Genomic DNA, 21,985 nt, shown 5'->3' with positions numbered 1-21,985 from the left:
ACCCAAACACACATCATGCACCTCCGCCCATTTACACATCCACACGGCCTCTCTTCTACTTTCTCTCGCTATATAACTCCACTCTGCTTCTTCCTGTCCAGAGAATTTTAAGCAGCAGTCACATTTTGTCCTCTCTCTCTGTCTCTCTCTCTCTCTCTCTCTCAGTGATCGGGGGTGTTGGGGTGGCGGCCACAGAGCCGGCTCAACTCCAAAACCCGAAGTTCAATATCACCCCTCAACTCCACAATGAAGGCAGGAAGGGCAGTGAGAGGACGAATGAGCCACCCACTGCTGCATTCACCACAGAAAACCCCCCGTGTGATTTCCCCCCCCACCCTCTTCTTTTTTTTTCTTTGGCGTGTGAAACCTTAAATGTGCAGTTTAAAGGGAACTTCAAGTGTCAAAGGCTCCAATTACCCACAGATTTCACAACCCCTCTTTATATTTTAACGTTTAATAAGTGCACCCGTTGAGAAAAAGGAGCCTCATTAACACAGATGTAGCTACCATGACACACAACGTAGGTTATCGTTGGTGCGTTTTCAGACTTCAGGGACAGACTGTGTGATATTTACTCTGCAGATGTTTGAGGGCGAGCTTGCACAATCAATTTCCCTTTAATTCCCCAGCCCCAGCCCTCCCCTTCTTTTCCTCTGTTATACATGTGCATGCCTCTGAGAAACCATGGTGAGCTGGGTGTGTTTTGTTCTCTCTTATTACACACATCACTGTGTGTAATGTCTACTTAAATAGCAGGAGTATAGAGAACAAGAGACAGAGTGCAGAAAAGGAGAAGTGGGAAAAAAACATGTTGTGTCCTTTTCCCTGGGTTTCTTTCCCCCGTTCAGTTTCTAAGGCGTGTTTGGTGATTAGTATGCAGAAAGGAAGCTGATTTGCATAATTAAGGGGCTACAGAGAAAAAGCAACAAAGTTTGTTAGTTTAACAACTATGAGTTTAATAGTGTACAAAGAGTTATTCCTGCTCACTTTAAAAGTTAAAACGTTCATAGTTCAACACAGATCTTTTCTTTGCATTTTTTTAGACACACATGTAATTTGTTTTTAAAAGACAGATACCATTAAAGTGGTTAATAATCACAGAAGTGGTAACAGTTAGTAACCTTGGCACTGAAGAGTATATTAATGTTTACTACACTGTTAATTGTCACACTCATAGAATACAAAAGGCACAGAAGGCAAGCGATGTTGATCTCAAAGGCTCAAGTTAATACAGAGGACATGAGAGACTCCAGTATTTCAGGACATAATTACTCATGACACATGAAGGATAGTTAGAATCATCCAATTACTCTCCGTAATAAGGCATAATGTTCTTATCTGAAAAGGTCGTTTAATGTTATTTTCAGGTACAAAATAGAATATAAAAATACATTATAAACTTGTTACAGATGTTACGGCTCCATGACTTTTTTTCTTCTTTTTTTTTTTTACATCAAGGCATCAGTTGGTTTGTGTGTATGTGTGTGCATAACTGTACCACACCTTCTGAATACGAGGATACTCATGTAGAAATAAAGAAATGGACGACTTCATCTCCAACAAAACAATCAAACAAACAAACAAAAGAAATAGATAAAATATAACACTGTTCTCTTGAGGTATCCGAACCTCACATATACATTTCAGACATGGTAGTTTTTTTTTTACTGTGTTGCATTTTCAACTATAATAAGCTACTTTTTTCTGTCTTTTTGGCACTAAAATCTGAATTGAGAAGAGTTATGGGTGTAAAGACATCAAATGCAAATGACAATTAATCTGCATAAACCCAAAGGACATAATTTCATGCTGGGCTCAAACCCACGATGTGGTAGCAAAAGATTTAGGCGTAACATTGTTCCATTGCTCTCAAATAAATAAAGGCACTGTTGTTCAAGCTCGTACAATACTTTAGTGTGAAAAAGGCAAAGGCATCGTTGTGTAAGTCGTCTGGATTTAGACAAAAGAAGTGCAACCTACTTCCTGTGTGTGTGCGGCTCTGCTCCGTTCAGACTTGGCATTTACACTGCATATGTTGACTCAGTATTGGGATACTTTACCTATTAAGAAAAACTCAAGAGATACTTTGGCATTTTGGATTCCAGTTTGTTCTTTTTCCCCTCTGAGCACCTTTTGCATTTTTACTTTTTCTTCCTTGTTCAAACACGACAAGGAGAATTGGAAAAGATTCTCAAAATAACAGACACTCTTTAAATAATTAGTGACACTTTAAACACATCACTGGAACCACATGTTGGGGTTACAACTTTAGTAACCCCGACATGTGGTTCCAGTGATGTTAATAAATCATTATCATAACACCAGCTTTGATATATAAATGATTTAAAATGGTTGGCCCTGAAAATAAGCGTTCCCCCTGAAAGAGTGTGCAGAAAAGTGGAGTAAGAGGTACCCGAAGAGGAAAGACGTTTCAAAATCTCAACATATCTCATTTAGTTTTTTAGGTTTTCTGCGCTGGATAAGTACCATTATTATCAGTATAGTTACCATGGTATTAATAGAGTCATTATTATTGCATCACATAGACTGAGGGGGGGGGTTGGCACAGCCAGGGATGGGTTTAGGGGCTCTTCATCAGTTTTCGGGCCTGGCCCCAGTTAAGTCTACTGGTTATGCTTGCAACACCTGTTACAGATTGGGATTTCGACTGGTTGTAAAAAGATGCTCAGACTGGCTTTGGGCTTTTCGAAAGGAAGGCACGTTTGGTAAAGTTTAGGTTAGGACTTGGTGGAGGGCGGGGTCTTGAGGTTTATTCCCATGATCGCTGTCGTCCGGTTGGCTGGTTAGACAGAAGCAGCCGGGATGTGCTGGTCTGGTTGGCTGAGCTGGGTGAGTGACGGGGGCCGCGGGCCAATGAGCACGCCAGCGGGCAGAGATGGGTGGGTCATCAGTGGGCGGAAAGGTCAGAAGGTCAAGGGGTCATGGGTTAGTTGCCGTGGCAGCTAGAGTTAGACAGACACAGACGGACAGACGTGGAAAAGGAAACAAAAAGGGCACATAAAAGGGGACATAAAAAGAAAAAAGATAGAAGAGAGATTAGTGTCAGCTAGTGGCGTCAGGATGACAACAAGGCAGATCTACTGCAGTCACACAGCATGAGGGGCGCTACCTACGAGCTGCACAAACACCTTCATGAGCCCCCGCAGAACCATTCAGAAGGACTCGCATCAACCACCGTAGTGATGACACAAGGAATGGCGGGTTAGCGATGCTCCCGTGTGCTCATGAAGGCGTCTGCAGGGTTAAGCTTCAGGAGATGCCCCTCCTGTTGAGTGCCCGCTGCTATAGTGATACTACTCATGCTAGCTGGGCTAGCACAGACAGACAGTGAAACCACGGACAGAGAGGGAGACAGCATGGTTTCATGTGGGTGAGAGAGTGACCTTTATGTCCACAAAGAAGTGTCTGGGCCTCGAAATACTTTCACTTACTGACAAGTCCAGCTATTGTTTAGCAGCAGGCGTAAAATCAGGATGATTAACAGTCGTGATTAACTGATTATTGATTATGGTTTGATCTATTTGCTATGAAGTATTAGAAGAGCACCTAAGGACTAGAGTAAGCAAAGAGGCACCATAAGAGATAGCGATGAGAGGTTAAGAGATGGTGATTTTAGAGGGACTTAAGAAACAATTTAACAATAGACAGACTAACTACAAGAATTTAGAGGCTTTGGTTTTCTTTAGAGATTTTTTTTCAATAGTCATCTTTATTGCCTTTTAGTGTTTTTTGTCCATCGTGTACAACAAGAGCACCACCGCTCTCACACACTCACACGCACACACATACACACACACATATAATGTAGCTAGCTAGTCCATTTTCTATTGCATAAAACAGTCACGAGGCCTGTGAATCGAGAAGGTCACCTCATCTTAAATAGACAGAGCAAAACACTGCCTTCATTGCCACCTTTATCGCGGTGACTAAAACAGTAGTAGCTACACACCTTGAACAAAAGTCTGAAGTTTACATGGAGACACTTCATCTATAAAAAGCGTATCGTAAAAACAAAAATAAAATTTTACAAACTAAAAAAACTAAAAAAACAAAAAAAATACTACAAGTATTTTCAAAGCGATCTTGTTCCATAAGCTTCATATAAGCACTTAAATCCTTAAAATCCCTATATACAAATTTATTTTGCAGCTAAATACATGGTAACAGCACCCCTCTGGCTAGGAAATATATGAAAGATGTAAACAGCCCCAATGATAAAGTCCAGTGGGCGACTGATAAGACCACAAACAGTATTTCATACAAAAGAGCTTGTAACACAGACTTCAGTAGTTATCACATGCTGTGTTTTAGTAGTAAAGACCAAAGATCATATTGAATTGAATGACCTTGAGAGAGAAGACAATCACTGTTACTTTAAGTGTCATATAGTCATTGGGCACAACACAGGGTTTAATTAAAAAAACATTTGTGGAAATCTACTGGAATGAAGTTGGGTATAAATAAAAACTTCCCACAGTTATTCGTAGGGTCAAAAGTAGTAGTGAAGAGATAAAAACAACAACGAAAAAAGAAAAGAAAACGGTTCTGAGAGAGGACTTCAAATCACAAGGACCGAGTCACATGAACGGAGCGATCCATTCTAATTGAGAGGGTCCCGGCCTGCAAGCCGTCCAGTTTATCTACCAGGCGAGCAAAGATAACCGCTGCAGCTGTCAACATTTACATGGTTCCTCCCGATCCGCTCACTTATTACACTTTCACTGCAACAAATTCCGTTTCACATTTTACACCGGAGCCGTTGCAGCGTGTGACCCTTTTTTTCGCCTGACGCAGTTATTTTATTTTTTTATTTTTTAAGGCATGCCGTGTGTTACAGACGCACGTAAACTGAAATTGGTCCATCGGTCTGCATGCACGCACACTAACACACACACATACACATACACATAAAGTGTCTGGTGAGCTAACTAACCTCTGTCTGGGGTCACTACCCTTTGGTAAGGATGGATTCTCTTGTCGTGGCGTCGTACCTTAGTGGTCATGGCACCTGCTAACAGCCATTGACATCGCCCAAAACAGAACACAGAAGGTTACTCATCAGAAAGACATCAAACAGTCCACCCATGGCACCAACATCAGTGAAGCCAGGAATTTACAAAGTGTTCATGGCTGAGGGTGAAAAATAAATCAAAACATCTCACTTCCAAGAGACAGAGTTCTTGTTGTTTCTTGGTCTTCCGTTCTCTAAAGAAAATATTAATCCAAACCACTAATTTCTCACTAAGCTTCACTAGTAGTTTCAACATCGGCTGTAAGCAAAGTCACTCTATAGCTCTGTGATTAAAACAAGCTTTAACATATATTAAATCACAAACAGCGGCGCTAAAATATCTATTGGTTCACTAAAATGTGTTAAAAATTACAAGCAGAAGCTGAACTATTAAAAGAAGTTAAATAGCTGTCACACCACAACACTAGTCTGCTAATACAAAGAGGAAATGAACAGGAATGGACTCTTGACTACAGAATGACTGTCGAGGAATCTGTCATCCTAAAGTATAAGCAAACTTTGAGTGTTTGCTCTGTGGGACAAGTATGTGTTGGAGGGGGGTCTCTGCAAGCCAGTCCGTGTGTGTGCTAGGAAGGGTTGCTATCGCTTAGCCTTTGGTTGGGAAAGCCATACCTGCAAAAACACAGGAAGAAGGGACTGTTAGCCCAGCAATGAGCTTCTGCATTCTTCAATATATGTTGCGGATGTATTACAAGAGCTGGATATGGCTGCCAACCTGCCCCCAGTGGAAAACGGTGGTACTGCAACAGAAAAACATCTTGCTGTCGCGATGTTCTGTTTCCCAACCCGTCAATAACAGTTTGGGCTGTTAAGATGCGGAAAGTTTCGGGCTTGGCTCAGTTTGGGCTATTTTTTCAAATGCTCCTTGCAAAGACATTTCTGCGACACTGTCCTCTGTGTGCGTCATATTTCTTAAGCACAAATGCACACCTTTCTTCTTTCATGTCTCTCTGGTCCTGTCCTATTGTTCAATATGTTAATTCTGTAAATTAAATTGTGTGTTACAGAAGTACAAAATGAAATAAATAAAAAAAAGAAGGAAAGCCAATGTGTGGCTTTAGCCTTGCGAGCTAACAGTAAGCAATGGATGAAATATGGCTCCCAAATTGGTCAGAACCAGACTTTTGTGTAGACTGTGAGGTTGAGTTGAGTCAAATGAAAGCATGACCTCATAAAAAATCTACGAGTTAACGTGATAAGATGTGAATATATAATATCCCGCTGTCTAATTAATCTGCTTCATAAACGTAAAGAGACGAAAGGGAGGGATTGAGTTTTTGTTGAATTGTCAGTTCAGTCAGAGGCTGAGCTAAACACAAACATGCAATCTTTGCTTCTGTGGCTAGCTAGCTTATAGCTAATGTTTGTACTGTTGGTACATTGGCTGTTTGGGCCAATGTTCCAGTGCAGAACTTTACTGTATAAAACACATATGTAAAAAGGTAAACATACCAAATTATGACTAATTTTGTACGTAATATTGAAATATTTTGAACTTAGTCTAGAACTGTGTTTGTATTGTTGTGCGTGGTCTTCTTTGGGACAGGGACTAACGGAGAGGTTTTTTGTCGTACGCGATTGGTGAGCAACTTCCATTGGGGTCCGCTATCCAGTTCTCATAATACATCCATTGACTCTGTAAGAATTGATGAATGTTTGATCTCCAAATACCTAAAACTCCAGTTGAGTCAATCGGATATTCCAATATGGAGGGCGTGAGTGTGTAGGGGTACTCGTAGGGCGTGTAGATGATTCCAGACTCGGGCCCTTGCTGCATCAGCGTCTGGTGCGGGTTGCCTCCCTGCATGAGGGCGGAGCTCTGGATCTGACGAATCAGAGGCATGATGGTCGGCGTGTTGACGGGGGTGGGGTTGCGCAGGGAAGGAGGCAGCACGGGCGTCGGGCCGGTGATGATCCGAGGCGCCTGAGGTGTCCCTAGTTGGAAGCCGGTGGCTGCTCGGCACACGAACATACAACAACGAAAGTATGCGCACACCCACACACACACACATACATACATACATACAATAGACAGGGGAGAAGAGCAGAGGACAAACAGTCTATTTAACAGGAGGAACAGAGGCATTGTTCATATATACAGTGGACTCCTGTACCGAGACCCCTCCTTTGTCACCCACCAACCCGCCTCCACATGTTAACTATGATGTCATCCTTACGCGTCTTGACATTGGCGTCTCTGTAGGTCCCGTTGAGAATGGCCAGCTCCATCAACTGCATTTTCTTCAGGTTGTCCTCCCCCTCGGCCTACACCAGGGCAGAGCAGCACAATCAGCTCACTTAGCCAGGACAGTCATTCAGCCATTTGACAAGGGAATGAATTAACTTTTGTGGGAGTCGGGTTCAAACAGTCAGCAAATGTTACAGTATGCTGACGATAATTATGATACGAGGGCGAAGAGGGTTTTGTTTTGTTTGAAATGTATTTGTGTAAGCTCGTAGATGTCGTCTAAATCTTCTTAAGATTTTATATTGATTAAGAACTTCCAAAATCAATTTTTAAAAACAGTTTCTTTCTGTAAACACATAGATATTGCAGATGATGGAAAGTTATCCTACAAAGTTGTGTCAAGGGTTATTCTTTGATTTGATAGAAAATCCCTCAAAATACCAGTTTTGCAGTGTTATTTTGATTACAATTTACTTTTGAAGTTGGTTTACATATTATTTATGTAACAGGCAACATTTTTAAGTTTTTGTCCCAATTCAAATTGATATTCTTAAAGAGAATAGAGAACTTAAAGGTCACTTTTTGTGCAATTTTAGCATAGATACATTTATTACCTTTGTTTTAATTTTGGCAATCAGTTGATATCATTTTTTCAAATATAAAAACTCCATAATCTTATATACATTTAACTTTTAGCTGTCATGCCCTCATTTGTGCAGACTGCAGTAGATTGCGATTGATTGTGTCACACACCTAATAATAACATTGTCAGAAACGAAGACGACCAGACTCTGTACGAGGCCACTCCACCACACGGGACACATTTAACTTCTCAGCTCCAGTTACAGCTCGGTGAAAAGCTCGACTGACTTACAGTCGGCCAGCAAGGTCGGCCGGGTTAAACTAACTCATATCATTCATTTAACCCTCCACACACACACACAAACATTTCCAAACATAAATGAACAGGTGCTCAGCTCCTGATTGCCTATAGACACTTCCTACACTTTAACTTCTTGGGTTTTCTGATACCGAGCTGTGATTAGAGTGGAAGTGACGCCTGATTGCTGCATTAGAAATCCCCCTGCTGGTCTTTTCAGTCTGTTTCTATTGTTGCAAATAATGCCGAGAAAAGAAAAAGGAAGGAGCCTTGTGATTTTCAAAATATGTGCTTTTGTGCTTGTGTGTAAAACAGGGAGATTTAGAGTGTGTGTGTGTGTGTGTGTTTGTGTAGCTATGTGCAGTGTTGTTTTATCCTCATATGTTTATGCATGTATGTGTGTCTGTAGGGGGGATGTAGGTGGGCTGCAGAATGTGAGAAATGTTGAGGAGTGCAATCAAAATGTCCCCTTGTGTGGACAACAACAAAAAAAAGAACAGGGAGAAAAAGGAATACTGTAGCCAGTAGTTGGGAATGAAGTGAGTTGTGAACGAGTGAAAGGAGTGATGGAGTGGGGAGAACAAGTGAACAGACCCTCCATTCATTCCCTCAGCCTTTCAAACAACCCGGGGTTACCATGGAAACCCCTTTATACGTGTTCCCTAATTACCCTAACCCCTTACACATACTCTCTCATACACACAGAGACACACACAAAAAACACAAAAAAAAAAAAAGACACAAACACACAGTTTTTTGGACTGACAATCCCCTTCCCCCCTTCCATGCATACCAACACTGTGAACTCTCATCCAGTCACACGCAGCTTTTTTTCCATCAGTCCAGACCATAATATTTGACGTCCAATGGGGTTTTCGGGACTGATACTCACAGCTGGCACGAGAAGTTTCTTGACCTCGTTGATGGCCCGCTGGAGTTTGATCTTGGCCCGGTTGTGTGTGTCCTCCACTGTGATCAGGACGTGGAGGTCCTCGCTGAGGTGCTCCCAGTTGGGCTTCCCTCGGTTCATCTCCTCCTGAAAAACATTTTAAAAGCTCTGTTTGAATGCACCACACAAGCTCGGTCCATTACCGGCACAGAGGGAACAGGATTTCACTATTCTTCTAGTTTGGCTCGGCTTTTGGATCGCCCTCAAACTACACACAGACACACACACACACACACAGACACACACAGACGAACAAGGCTCAAGGTCGTGCAATACAGCTCTGGAATTGTTATCAAACTCATGAAATAACCGAATTGCTCTACGATGGTTACACAAGTTTGGTGTTGCATTTCATTGGAGGCACACCCCACCAAATCACACCATTCTCCACTTTCTCATCTATCCCTTTCTTTAATCTCTCACTGACACAAAACCAAACTAGTGCTGAATATACCGTCAATTAATTGATAAACTGCAGCTTTCTTATTTAAAATTCAAGATGAAATCATGTTTAAAATCAACACAATCTTGTGTCATCATACCCCGTCACACATGAACGCCTATACTGAATCTTGTGAAATCTTGTGGTTGCTGTTGTGCTGCCTTAATGTTGTTGTTGTTGTATAGTGAATATGTCCTGTCTTGTAATTGTGTTATGAAAGTGTTCATTCTTAACAGAGATGTTTTTATCTGTTCCTTGTCCAGGGACTGCAGATGTAATGTAAAGCTAACTCTGGTACAGCTAAAAATCTGTACATTGTCCTTGTCAAATAAATAAATATAACATTCTGAACAATATTAATAATTGGGACTGAATAATCATTTAGTAAGCTAAACTTAAAATATTGACCCTGTTGCTGGTCTTGTTTGTTGGTTTCCTAATCTGTTGTTCATACAACATAACAGGTGCACAAAGTTACTCTTGCAATTGTCAGTTTTGAAAAACGTTGTGTTCCAAACCCAAACTGAATCTGCTTCTTTTCAGATTATTGTAATATTTGTTTCTTTTGCAAGCTAAACAAATAAACAATTTGAAGAAAGTCTGTTTGGGATCTGGGAAGTTGTGATACATTAGTTATTGTTTTTAGGGAACAATAACTCTAGGGGCTCTAGGGATGAATCCATTTTTGAATGGATTTTCATGAAATTTGACAAGACATTTATGGTTCTCAGAGGATAAATCTTCATAAGTCTGGTGATCCTTAACTCTCCTTTAGCTCAATCATTGGATCAAAATTTCAATTTGTCCACTACTTTCATTAATAGTTAAATACCTGCAAAACTTATGGCTGTACTGTGTTTAGTGATAATAAGTTAATGTTAGCATGCTAATGTTTACTAAAGTAAGATGGTTTCCATGTTAACCATACTTGCTAAACATCAGCATGTTAGCGTTGTCACTTTTTATGTGTATAAACCAGTGCAACGCTGTGAATGTTTCCATATTTTAACGATATTACGTCTCCCCCACTCAGTGAGAGCAGGCTTTTTTTACTCCATCTTTGATCGAGGTCGTTTAAACATATAAGCTATAAACTTTTAATTTCCATCGTGGTTAGATATTGTGTCGTAAGATCTACCCCTGTTTGAGCATAAACTGACCTCTATGCACTGGAACTATTTCTTGGCAAGGCGGAGTGACTTTCTAGCCAGACCAGCTGTTTCCCAGCCTTGTTTCCAGCCTTTATGCTAAACTAAGCTAAGCATCGCTTTCTGATCGCAGCTTCATATTCAAACAGAGAGAATGGGAGAATAAGTGGTGTCAATCTTCTTATCTAACTCTCGGCAGAAAGCAAATACACATATTTGCAAAATGTCGAGTACAGCATAACATTTAATAGCCTGAACTATCATTTAAACCACAAAACTCAGTCAAATGAAAAGAACTGTTAGTCGTAGCCCAAGTTCAAACTGAAATCATGAAGTCTTTTAACTCAGTAATGCCTGCTGGGACATTCTATCCTCTGCTGATGTTTTGTCAAGTGAGATGTATCATTTTGAAAAACACCAAAAGTCAACATCTTTCTCCCTTCTCCCCCGTTGCCTCCCACTGTGTCTCTGTTTTCCTTCCTCTCTGTCTCTGTGTGTGTCTGTGTGTCTGTCTCTCTCTCTCTCTCTCTCTCTCTCTGAGGGGCGTGCGGGGTAGGGAATGTTCTGGAGAGAGAGAAACAAGGGGAGGGGGAGGAATGCTGGACTTGCTCCACCTGCCGTTTGGAAAAGCTTGAGGCGACTCCGTCCAACAGCAGACACCAGGGGAGAGGAAGGGGGAACAGATGGACCGAACACCAGGAATGAAAAACTGACAACCAAAAACTAATTTTGAGAGAAAGGGTTGGTTGGATGGATGGATCAATGCATAGATATATAGATAGATTGATAGATGCATAGATGGATGAGTGGACGGATGGACGGATGGTTAGAGAGTTAAATACTACGAGCTACAAAAGTTTTTTGCATGTTTCAGTCACATAGACTCTATTTTCCAAAAGCATGATTATTTTACATTTCTGATTGTATCTTTCTCATCCTGCAGATTGGAATCTATTCATTTCAAAGCTGCTGAAAGTCCTCTCAAATGCATCTGAACATCGTGTCCTAATCTTTATTGTTTTGTTACTGCTGAGTGGTATCTCAAAATGAGATCAATGTGAGTCACACCAAGAATGTAACTTTGACAGTTATGGAAGAAGACATAATGTTCACCTAGTTTCCGACGTTTTAGACCATGCTAAAATGAATGGTAACGACTGGATGTTGGGAAAAGAAAAAAAGCTATTTAAAGGAACAAATAGTCATTTTGTGAAAATTGCTTATTTGCTTCCGAACTGAAGATCTTTGCGTCTTTACAGTTCTCGGAACAGATTTGTTTTTTCTCATCTGTCAGAGATGTTTGACCACTCAGAGACACCATAAATGCAAATGTCATCATCCAAACTGGCATCTGATAAGTTATAAGCTACATCTTTAGATTCACTTTGTTCGTTTGTCTCCCAGACGAAAGCACTTTACAACAAACAGAGTAAAGAATAGAGATGCAGAATTTAAAGATTGTAAGCAGGTGATTGCAGAACAGATGGATTTATGGACGATAGCAATGCAAACGATGTACGGAAGATGAGACAGTAGTGATTGTGCTCAGGGCCGCTAACGATAGCTTCTTGCTAATGTTCATTCATTAGCCCTGATTGGGACGAGCGCTATCCATTGCATCACAGTAATTAATTCAGTTTCTTGTATTGTGAATTTACCAACGAATAGACAAATGAAAACCATTTGGCCCCGATGTGCAAGGTTTCTGTGCGTAACAATTTTATGATCAATCAGACTTTGAGAAGAAAGTTCTTAATAGTTGGATGAAAAAATGTTTTGGTGGGATTATTTCTTTAACCAAAAAGACAAGACTTTAAGGATTTCGGAGAGAGCCGGGCTAGCTGTTTCCCCTACGTTCCGTGTTTATGCTAAGCTAAGCTAACTGTCGCATGGCTGCAGCTTCATAATTATCATACAAACACAAAAGTGGCATCAAACATCTCTTTTAACTCTCACTTCTCATGGTCTGTTACAGAGCCATACAAAGGACCCTGACAATGAAAATATGTGTGTTTTTGTGACTTTTTTATTTTTTTACCTTCTTCTTGTCTCTCATGGAGCCCTTTCCTCGCACCATAATCTTGCAGCCGGTCTCTGCCTCCAGTTGTTTGGCCGTCAGTCCACGTGGGCCCAGGATCCTCCCTACGAAGTTAAACTACACAAAAGAGCAACAAACAAACACACACATGATAGTAAGAAAAAAAGGCCTGAAGAGGAAGACTGACATATTTCACAACACATTCTCAGACTGTCTTTTTACAATGTGTGTGTGTGTATTTTGCATGTGTTGCAAGTGTGATGTTGGTGCATCTGTGATGTGTGACTAAGAGAGACAGAAATAGCTCATTATATGGGTGCTGGCTGGAGCTGGCGGCATAACAGGACAGCGCCGTTCTCTTAACCTTATCTGTCACTAAGACTGAGTGATTAACTACACAGCTGCCCCTCTGTGAGTGTGTATGTGTGCGATTGTGTTTGTGTTCCTTGCCACTATCACTCCGCCTCTGACATTTGTCTCTCAAAGCATTTCTCCAGACCCTTCCTACTTTTCTAACTCCACTTAAGTTTGACCTAAAGTTATCTTCGGTTGCAACATATTCGCTGCAGGCTCAACGATGACCCTACACTCTGTCCGAAAAATCCAGATAGAGGAACCGCTCTCTAAATTTAACTTTGATCTCAACCGTTTTCCAGAATGTGTGTGTGTGTGTGTGTGTGTGGGTGTCCCGTTAGCCTCCTGTCATGTGAGTGAGGACAGCCTGTCATTGTATTCGGTGATTGGCGAGCTGATGCATGGAGAAAATCATGTGAGCTATTCAATCTGGATCAACGACGCTCATATCGAAGCGCTTAACTGTACTTGGCGGGAGCAGGAGTGTGCTGGTCTCTTCACTTAAAGCGGTGCACTTATCTTTATATTTAGGGGAAAAGACTTAATCCAACTTTTTAAGAGAGGTGTTAATATTTATGGTGTAATTGAATGTAATCACGCAGTCAGGGAGTATTGCCTTTTTGAGAAAGACAAATCTGAATCTTCAAATATTACTGTTAATTATGAATTTTTATCTTATTGGAATCACTGGCCACGGCTCATTATTGATCAATAATAGGTCTAGATTACATCATTGGGTGTGAGCACAGATGATCTCAGAATGAAATCAGCTTCCAGATAAAATGTAAAGCTGTGATTAAAAGCCTCAGTGACACTCTGGCAGCCCTTCGGTAACCAAGGGGAGATAAAGTGACCTGCTAAAGTACACAGAAACTCTTCTGAAAGGTCAAAGGTCACGGCTTGGTCCCACTCACGTCGGGGTACTCTTTGACAGGCACGTAGAGCTTCTCCTGCAGCTGAGCCACGGGGCCGACAGCTTCGGGAAGCTCCTCCATGTCGCGCCCGTTGAACATGCCACCGTTCACCGTGTCGTTGTACATGTCCTTGCGCACCCGGCCGATTTCTGGGAGACGGAGACAGAAAGAGGGAGTAAAGTTGAGCAGGATTGAGTAAAGACGTCCATTGAAATGTGTCAAGGAGCAACCGCAAGTGTCACGTCTCTCAGAGCGATGAGTCACGGTCACCAGGATTACAGGAGGCTCTGAGTGTGACAGCAGATGGACATTCAGACAGACAGACAGACAGACAGACAGACAGACAGACAGACAGACAGACAGACAGACACACAGGGAGGAAGGAAGACGGTCACAAGCATTCTGCACCACAATGTAGAATCTAACCACTGAATGCTTTGCAATCAGGCCTCCTCTATTACCGACAACTTCTCTCTCTGTAATTCTTTCTCCAACTGTGTTTAACACACACAACACACACACACACACACACACACACACACACCACACACACACACACACACACACACACACACACACACACACACACACACACACACTGTTTCCCATTTCACTCTGTAAATGACAAAAGGAAAAAACATACATGTCAGCGGGGGTCACAGTGACCTACTCTACGAAGTTGTAGTACAGAACAGGTTATTCAACAAGCACAGAAATCAAATGCTTACAAAGCGAGAGTGCTCATACTACTTTCACAACATTTTCTTGATTAACTGATAAACGTTCTGGTATAAAAAAGGGCATCTTAAATGTCTTTTTTTGGTCTGGCAACAATCCAAAACTCAAAGATACTCATTCTTTAATGATATAAATCACAGAAAAAGCACCCCGGAGAAGCTGCAACCACTGAATTGTTGGCATTTTGGCTTAAAACATGACTTAAACGATGACGTTTTTGGCTTAAGTTTGGAGCAGAAGCAACATCATAAATGAGACCATGTTTGTCTGCCTGTCTGCTTGTTTAGTGTTGTCTCAATGACCGATGTTAGCCTTTGATGCCTCTGTAATGACACGCTAGCACAATAATAACCGACTACTGCACTACACAAACACATGCGACACAAACACACAGACACCCGGCCTGAACTCACATCGCAGAATAACTGCCTCGACGCACAAATATCATCTGACCTAAGCAGGCTGAGAGGCATGTCTCCCCGCTCTGACAGTGATAAGTCTGACCATAATAACTACAGTAGGATCCTATAATTAAAGCCGCAACTACAGTGACAATGATGATCCTCTAATAACCCACTCTGACCAGTTACCCACCAAAAGTGACAATTAAAAAACACACACATACACAAACAAATCTGCACAGCCAAGCAGAGCTTTTGTCACATGTCAGTTTAAATAGGGAGGAAATTGAGAAGTGAAAGAAGAACAAGAGAGTCAAAGGAAAGAAAGATGAAGTGGGGGAGCTGTAGCAGGCCTTATCTCAACACTTCAACCTGTCATTGGTGTATATATAGACCGGACTCCACCGCAGTGTTTCCAAATATGCCACAAACATGCACCCTGACAGTGTGTGTCACTGGCAGACTTTCTTATTACCTCCGCACAAACTTTTTTTTGGTGCTGTGCCCTTGTCCACATTACTCAAGCAGAAGATACAGCCAGGCTGGAAATGAGCACGGTACAATGCCTTTCATTCTAACCGAGGGTGTCACATAATCGTGGGTGAGGGATGAATGTGCCCGGCTGTCAGTCTGCGACACGAACACGACCAGAGATGGGAGGTTGACCTATTTGTCAGGCTGCAGAGGTCGTCTGGTAGAAGAACAACCTTGCTGCGTCATGAGACTTGTCACAGAGCACCAAGTCAGGACCTCTGTGATCCTGATGTGGATCAACAACACACATCTGTAGCTGACATTCAAAGGGTGCACTTAAAAAAAATCAAATGCCACTTTTTTCGGGGGGTTTGTTTTGCAACGATGTGATGCCAAAGTTTAGTTTTTCTGAAGAGCTTGCAGGGATTGTTGTAGATATCAACAAGTGCGGTGCATTGATAAGTTGTTCATGTACGCAGCCTCCGATAAATGATCTTACACAGTGACAGGCTCTCGTTCCTGCTCAGGGATGGGCTGCAGCATTCACATAAGCCTGCGCATTAGGTCACTGGGAAAGACTAACAACTGTCTGTTTGTTCCCATCACCAACTGCCCGTCTCTGTGTGTGTGTGTGTGTGTGTGTGTGTGTGTGTGTGTGTGTGTGTGTGTGTGTGTGTGTGTGTGTGCTCATCTGTTGCTCTCAACAGAATTAAGATGTGACTGAAGGTAAAGTAAACATCCTATTCACACTTTCATTTTGATTTTACAACCACATCTCTATTAGGGAATTCAGTGTGAAGCAACTTTAGGTGGATTAATAATTTATCATTAACATATTTCAGTGTTTTTTGATAGGATGGGGTTTGTTTTCTTGGAGTTGGGCGGGATTCGAACAGTTAATGACTCCTTGGTTTGATGTTAAACACTCAATAAAACAGACACCTTGCTCTGAAGCGTGGCACAGGTGTTTAAAGCATTAAAAACAGGGATAAACACAACATAACCCGGGTTACCTTCATCCAGCAGCCGCTCCAGGTGCGTAAAGATGCCGCTGAAGTTGGGCAGCGAACTCATCACCTTGCGGTCGTTCATCAGCTGCATCAGGTAGTCCGGGTTGGACTTGGGTCTCTCCTTCACCTCTGTCTCCCCCACCATGGCTCTGAGGCTTTCTGAGGAAACCGACTTGGGCACACACACACACACACACACACACACTGAAGAGATGCGACCCAGAGGTTCCCCACCGGCCTCTGACCCGATGACCTCCTCTCTGCGAGCCTGGAACCTGTCCTGTGAGCCCGACGGTCTCCAAAAATGCGCACTTGTGCCAAACTCTCTCCAGAGTTTGCAGAAAAGAAAAAGAAAAAGAAAAAGTTCCTTTATGTGAGAGGAGTTGTGGTTTGGCTCTGGTGGAGACTTCAGAGGACTCTTGGACACATTTATATGATGCATGAGCTGCTGTCCTCCCGGTGTGTCGGTGCTCTGTGTCGGATCATATGATTACAGTACAGCAGCAGCACGCTGTCAGGGGCGCGCCGCGCGTCGCCGCTCTCTCAGGGGAGGAGGGCTCATGCTCGTCCCCGACAGAGCCTCCGCCTCTCCTGCACACGCACACACACACACACACACACACACACACACACACACACACACACACACACACACACACACACACACACACGCACGTCCTCAGTATGACAATATACACATAGGTATGCACACCTGTTACTGTCCATCACCTGTCCTGTGAAGTGTGTGTGTGTGTGTGTGTGTGTGTGTGTGTGTGTGTGTGTGTGTGTGTGTGTCCAGGTGACCTCAAAGTTACTTTTTGAAGTATTTGTACTTGAGTATTTCCATTTTATGCAACTATTACCATCCCCTACTTCGGTAAAAGTACTAATACAACAATTAAAGAATATAAGTTGAAATCCTGCAAAAGTATCATCAGCAAAATATATCAAAAGTAAAAGTACTGGATCTGCTGAAAAATGATATCTGATATGGTTATATACATAATTTGATTGTTTATACTGATGCATCCATGTTCAAGCAGCAGACTATCGAGGTGGAGCTCGTTTAACCATTTCTTTAGCTTTGATCTATGAATTTATTTATGTATTTAGATAGTTTAGTTTGGGGTCGGGCCCCTCCGAAGGGTCAACAGGTAAATCTGAGGGGTCGTGATATGACTTATGGGAAAGGAAATAGGAAGAAATGTTCATTTTCGTGGGGATTTGTGCTATTATTCTGAAGTATTGCACAAGTAATTTCAATTCAACCCTCTGAGAAGATTCAGTGACTGAAACTAGGCAGGAACCACTGCTTTAATTATTTATATTATTACATTAAATCTCAATTGTATCTGTCTGTTAGTTTACTAATCAACTTTCCCTTTTGTCACTTTTTTTACTTCAGAATTGAAATGCTTGTACTTGTGATGATGTACTGTATTTTTACAGTGTGGTTCTGGCACTTTGACTGAAGTTAAACGGTGTGAATAAAACTTTAACACAACATGAACCTCCCGTGTCCCGTTCACACCCTCCACGGACGGGACTTCTGTCGAGGATCCTGAAATAATAAGAAGGTGCGATGTGTGAGGCGGTGCTCTCTGGGGGGCTGGAGGAGAAATGTTATTGCCGAAGGAACAGATAGGTGCTAGCGGCTAAACTTAACTTGCTGTAAATCACACACATGTGCACACACACACACACACACACACACACACACACACACACACACACACACACACACACACACACACACACACACACACACACAGGCGAGACAACATGTGTGCCCATGCGTGCCTTGACTTAAGCCTTTTGTCATGCGCTGCCGGCCTCCCACCTGGTTTTCTCTCCTCTGTCCTCTGTTATACACACAAATGTGTTTTTTCCTTGTAAGATTAAACTTATGATTGAGGCCGGGTGGGATGCACTGTGTGTGTGTGTGTGTGTGTGTGTGTGTGTGCATGTGTGTGTGTTTTGAGAGAGAGAGGCAGGAATTGTAACGGGGTAGCGACGGTGTTGGTAATGGCTGGTCAGCTGGTATGGCGAGTATTCAGGGCGGGGGCAGTGCATTGTCCTCTCATAGCTCCAACAATGGCCCTCTGAGCACTGCCACACATCTACCAGTCACGGGCCTCTCTCTCTCTCTCTCTCTCTCTCTCTCTCTCTGCCTCTGCTTTTCTTTCTGTCTGCCATATTTATTCAGCCCATAGTGAAGTTTGGAGTGAGATGTGATACGTGGTACCATCCCTGACCTTTGGCTGAAAGGACAAGGTCAACCTGTAGGCCCGGTTGATGTCAACATAAAGTCATCACGCCTGTTCATTTTCACTTTACATCATCAATAAATGCTTCAAATGCTGCATGTGTGCATCTCTAAAGCTCCTTTATGCATAATTATTTGGTTATTTCTGCATGCAGAGCAGTCTATGCATGTCTTCACTCGTAGATTCCATAAATCAATTCTGAAACACTTGATCATTTAATTGATTGGTTGACTGGTTTTGATAATGGATTCATTCTTGAAGTTGTTTTGTCAAAAAAAGACAAACTTTCTCTGATTTTTAGCTTCTCAAATGTGAGGATTTGCTGCTTGTCTCTGTTTTAAATGATTGCACATTTTAATATTTTGGTGATATTCATTTTTAGAGCTGCAACAATCATTTCATTAATCTATAGTATATTAATTGAAAATGTTACTATTTTGATATTCAATTAATCATTTATAATGCAAAAATGCCAAACTATCTGGTTCCAGCTTGTTAAATATGATTATTTGTTGCTTTTCTGTCTTAAATCATTATAAATTAAATATATTTCTTTTTTTGGACGATATTATATATATATATATATATATAATATGAAGACATCACTTTGGGTTCTGGAAACTTGTGATAGTCATTGTTAGAACTATTATTCGTGACAGAAAATAAATCAGCAACACATTTGATAATCAAATAATAATTTAGAGTAACTTATTGAACAAAAATGTACTGTTTGATATACTTTTAACAAAAATATTTTAGGGTTTTGGAGTTTTGCAGAATAAGATATCTAAAGATGTTACTTTGGATTCTAGGAGAACAGAATGGACAATTGACAATTCTGACATTTTATTGGCCAAACAATTGATTAAGGAAAATAGTAGACGGACTAATTGATGGTGAAAATAATTGTTAGCTGCAGCTGTGGTCATTGTTCACAACTTTCTGACATCTTATAGAATAAATGATTATTTAAAATTAGCAAGAGAATATTCATTAATGAAAATAGTCATAAAAATCATAAAACAAAATTGGTATCTTTATTGCATTACACTTGTTTTGCATCAGTATAAGTTGTGTTATGTGGTGGTTATGTTTCCATTCTTTTGTGACATTTTACACACTTAACAATTAACTGATTAATCATTAAAGTTACCAACAAATCAGTGGGTGATGAAAATAGTATTTATATCCAGCCTGAGTCCATTTTGTTTTCTCGAGACTATTCGGAGGGAGGTTTCTGCTGCAGAAGGAGTGGTACTCTTATCATCAGTACCAGAAAAATAGCTCTTATTAAGGAGTTTACAACATTACATATAAAGGAACTTTATTTAAATAGTCTCATTGGAGTTTCTTTTTAATTACAATCAAGCCAAAGTAATACATTCTCTTTATCTTTGAGGTTTTCCAGCAGTGGGGAGGCCACTCCTGTTACATTATCATTGATGGAAAGACACCCTCTTGTGGACTTTTAGTGTAACTGAAACCTTCCACAGTGGGAAGCCCAAAGTGTTCATGCATGCCAGCAAATTTGGCAATGACAAAGAGGAAGTTCGGAAGACATTTGGAGTCGAAATAAATCACACTGGAAGAGTAGTTTAAAAGTTGAACAAAGCGGTGGGAGTGTTGGTGAGATCACAAATCAGACTGTCAACGAGAAGAAAGTGAATCAGCTGGAAACCGAACAACATGTGAGAACACAGTTAGAGCTCTTTAATGGATTAGATTCACACCCAGTCAGTGTTGTTTTTTACCTCTTTTTATTACCTGCAGTCACCAACAGAGAGCAGCAGAATACAGAAGACACTCGGGATGCTGTCTGCAGCCTGTTTGTGTCTCTTAAAGGATAGTGAAGAGATGTGGGCTCTGTAGGAGAAGCTTCAGTCTTTTTGTGAGTGAGAAATGTTTGGAAAACACATCAGATGCAAGGTTTTATTAAGTGAATTTTGTATCAAACAAAAGTAGCTCTGTTGAGATGCTGTTTCAGACATAAACAGAATCTGCCATGACTAGAAGAAGCCCAACTGGCACTGAAATCAGTGGTTGGAAGTAACTCATAAAGTACATTTACTCAGGCACTGTACTTATGTACAATTTGATCTACTTGTATTTTACCTAAGTTTTTAAACTTTCTGCTATAATCCATTACATTTATTTAGATTATTACAAAAGATAATTAACAAATTATAACCATTTTTATCAAAACAACACACAATTACCTCACTAACCAACTAAATGAGCACATAGCACAAACAGCTAACGGTAGCTATTTTGTTTCTTCATGCTACCTGCACAAACTTTACGTTGAGACAACACAGATTCCAACTGTATACATTATCACTCTATGACCAAAATTCACACTTGAACCAGCAGCTGAAGAAAGGAAAAAATTAACCATAAAAAGTGTCTTACCTTTGCTGTGTGGTGAACAAAAGTTGTATTCGAGGGGATATCAATGGTTTCTGGATTGTTATTTTGCTGATTCCAGCCATATGCATTCACTTAAAGGCATTGAAGAGCATTTGCAGACTGCTTTTTTTCAGTATCGAACAGCCTGTCCTCAGCCTTGCATGTGAAAACACAGTCTGAGTCTCCATCTGGTGGATGAAATGTTGTACTGCACTCATCCGTAAGGCATTGGCTTTCAATACACCAATGTTTTTTTTTACATTGGTGTATACACGGTTGTATTTAGATGTTATAATAGCTATAGTTACATGTTAATTTAATTAAATGAGTTTTAGAGTTACCTGAAAAAATGTCAGGTGTCACAGATGGTAGCACAAACTGTTAAGAATGGTTTTCAAATGGTCGCTGGTTAGACAGACACAAACCCATTACTTGAAGCCTGACAAGATGGAATTTTATATTATTATTAATTGATTCAAAAATATCTTAAGTGTTACCTTTGTTACGATACTAAGATTATACAAATATACCTTGTAGTTACAGAGATACACTCACTTCATTCATCAGCCTAGAGGTTTATGAGGAGTAATGATCTGAATACTGATTAACACTTTGAGGTAAAATTTGATATCTAGTGATATATTTGAGTATATTTCTTCTTTCTATACTATTTATTAAAGTACTGGAAGCAAATTTTAAGGTGATGTTGTACTTTACAACTAC

General features: G+C 41.0%; 1 protein-coding gene across 4 annotated transcripts; it reads right to left on the bottom strand.

The window, feature by feature from the left end:
• Window positions 1-984: 984 nt before the first annotated feature.
• Window positions 985-17,060, bottom strand: qki2 (QKI, KH domain containing, RNA binding 2). 4 transcript variants are annotated; one of them, XM_054599126.1, is made up of 9 exons: window positions 16,593-17,060; window positions 13,967-14,115; window positions 12,699-12,815; window positions 9,014-9,157; window positions 7,231-7,318; window positions 6,725-7,006; window positions 5,666-5,689; window positions 4,955-5,032; window positions 985-2,963 (listed from the first exon to the last, which is right to left on the bottom strand). In XM_054599126.1, exons 1-9 carry the CDS (start codon window positions 17,029-17,031, stop codon window positions 2,941-2,943), a joined length of 1,344 nt encoding a protein of 447 aa, XP_054455101.1. In that variant the 5' UTR covers window positions 17,032-17,060; the 3' UTR covers window positions 985-2,940. The 4 variants fall into 4 exon arrangements, with proteins under 4 accessions (XP_054455101.1, XP_054455102.1, XP_054455103.1 ...); XM_054599127.1 differs by having other exon boundaries at window positions 4,955-5,029; XM_054599128.1 differs by lacking the exon at window positions 5,666-5,689 and having other exon boundaries at window positions 4,955-5,029.
• Between the last annotated feature and the right edge of the window lie 4,925 nt (window positions 17,061-21,985).

Source organism: Anoplopoma fimbria, chromosome 5 (assembly GCF_027596085.1).
Source record: "Anoplopoma fimbria isolate UVic2021 breed Golden Eagle Sablefish chromosome 5, Afim_UVic_2022, whole genome shotgun sequence".
Lineage (NCBI taxonomy): Eukaryota > Metazoa > Chordata > Actinopteri > Perciformes > Anoplopomatidae > Anoplopoma > Anoplopoma fimbria.
The sequence above is the reverse complement of the archived record's forward strand: the minus strand, read 5'-3'. Positions and strand labels throughout refer to the sequence as shown.

Bases quoted from the DNA above. Each gene is read 5' to 3' on its own strand.
- qki2 (XM_054599126.1), bottom strand. From the start codon at position 17,031: ATGCATCATATAAATGTGTCCAAGAGTCCTCTGAAGTCTCCACCAGAG. The intron at 7,007-7,230 runs GTAAGGATGACA...TGTGCCGAGCAG, and splicing joins AGACGCCAATGTCAAGACGC to CCACCGGCTTCCAACTAGGG. The intron at 2,964-4,954 runs GTTAGTTAGCTC...GTCTAACTCTAG, and splicing joins GGTAGTGACCCCAGACAGAG to CTGCCACGGCAACTAACCCA.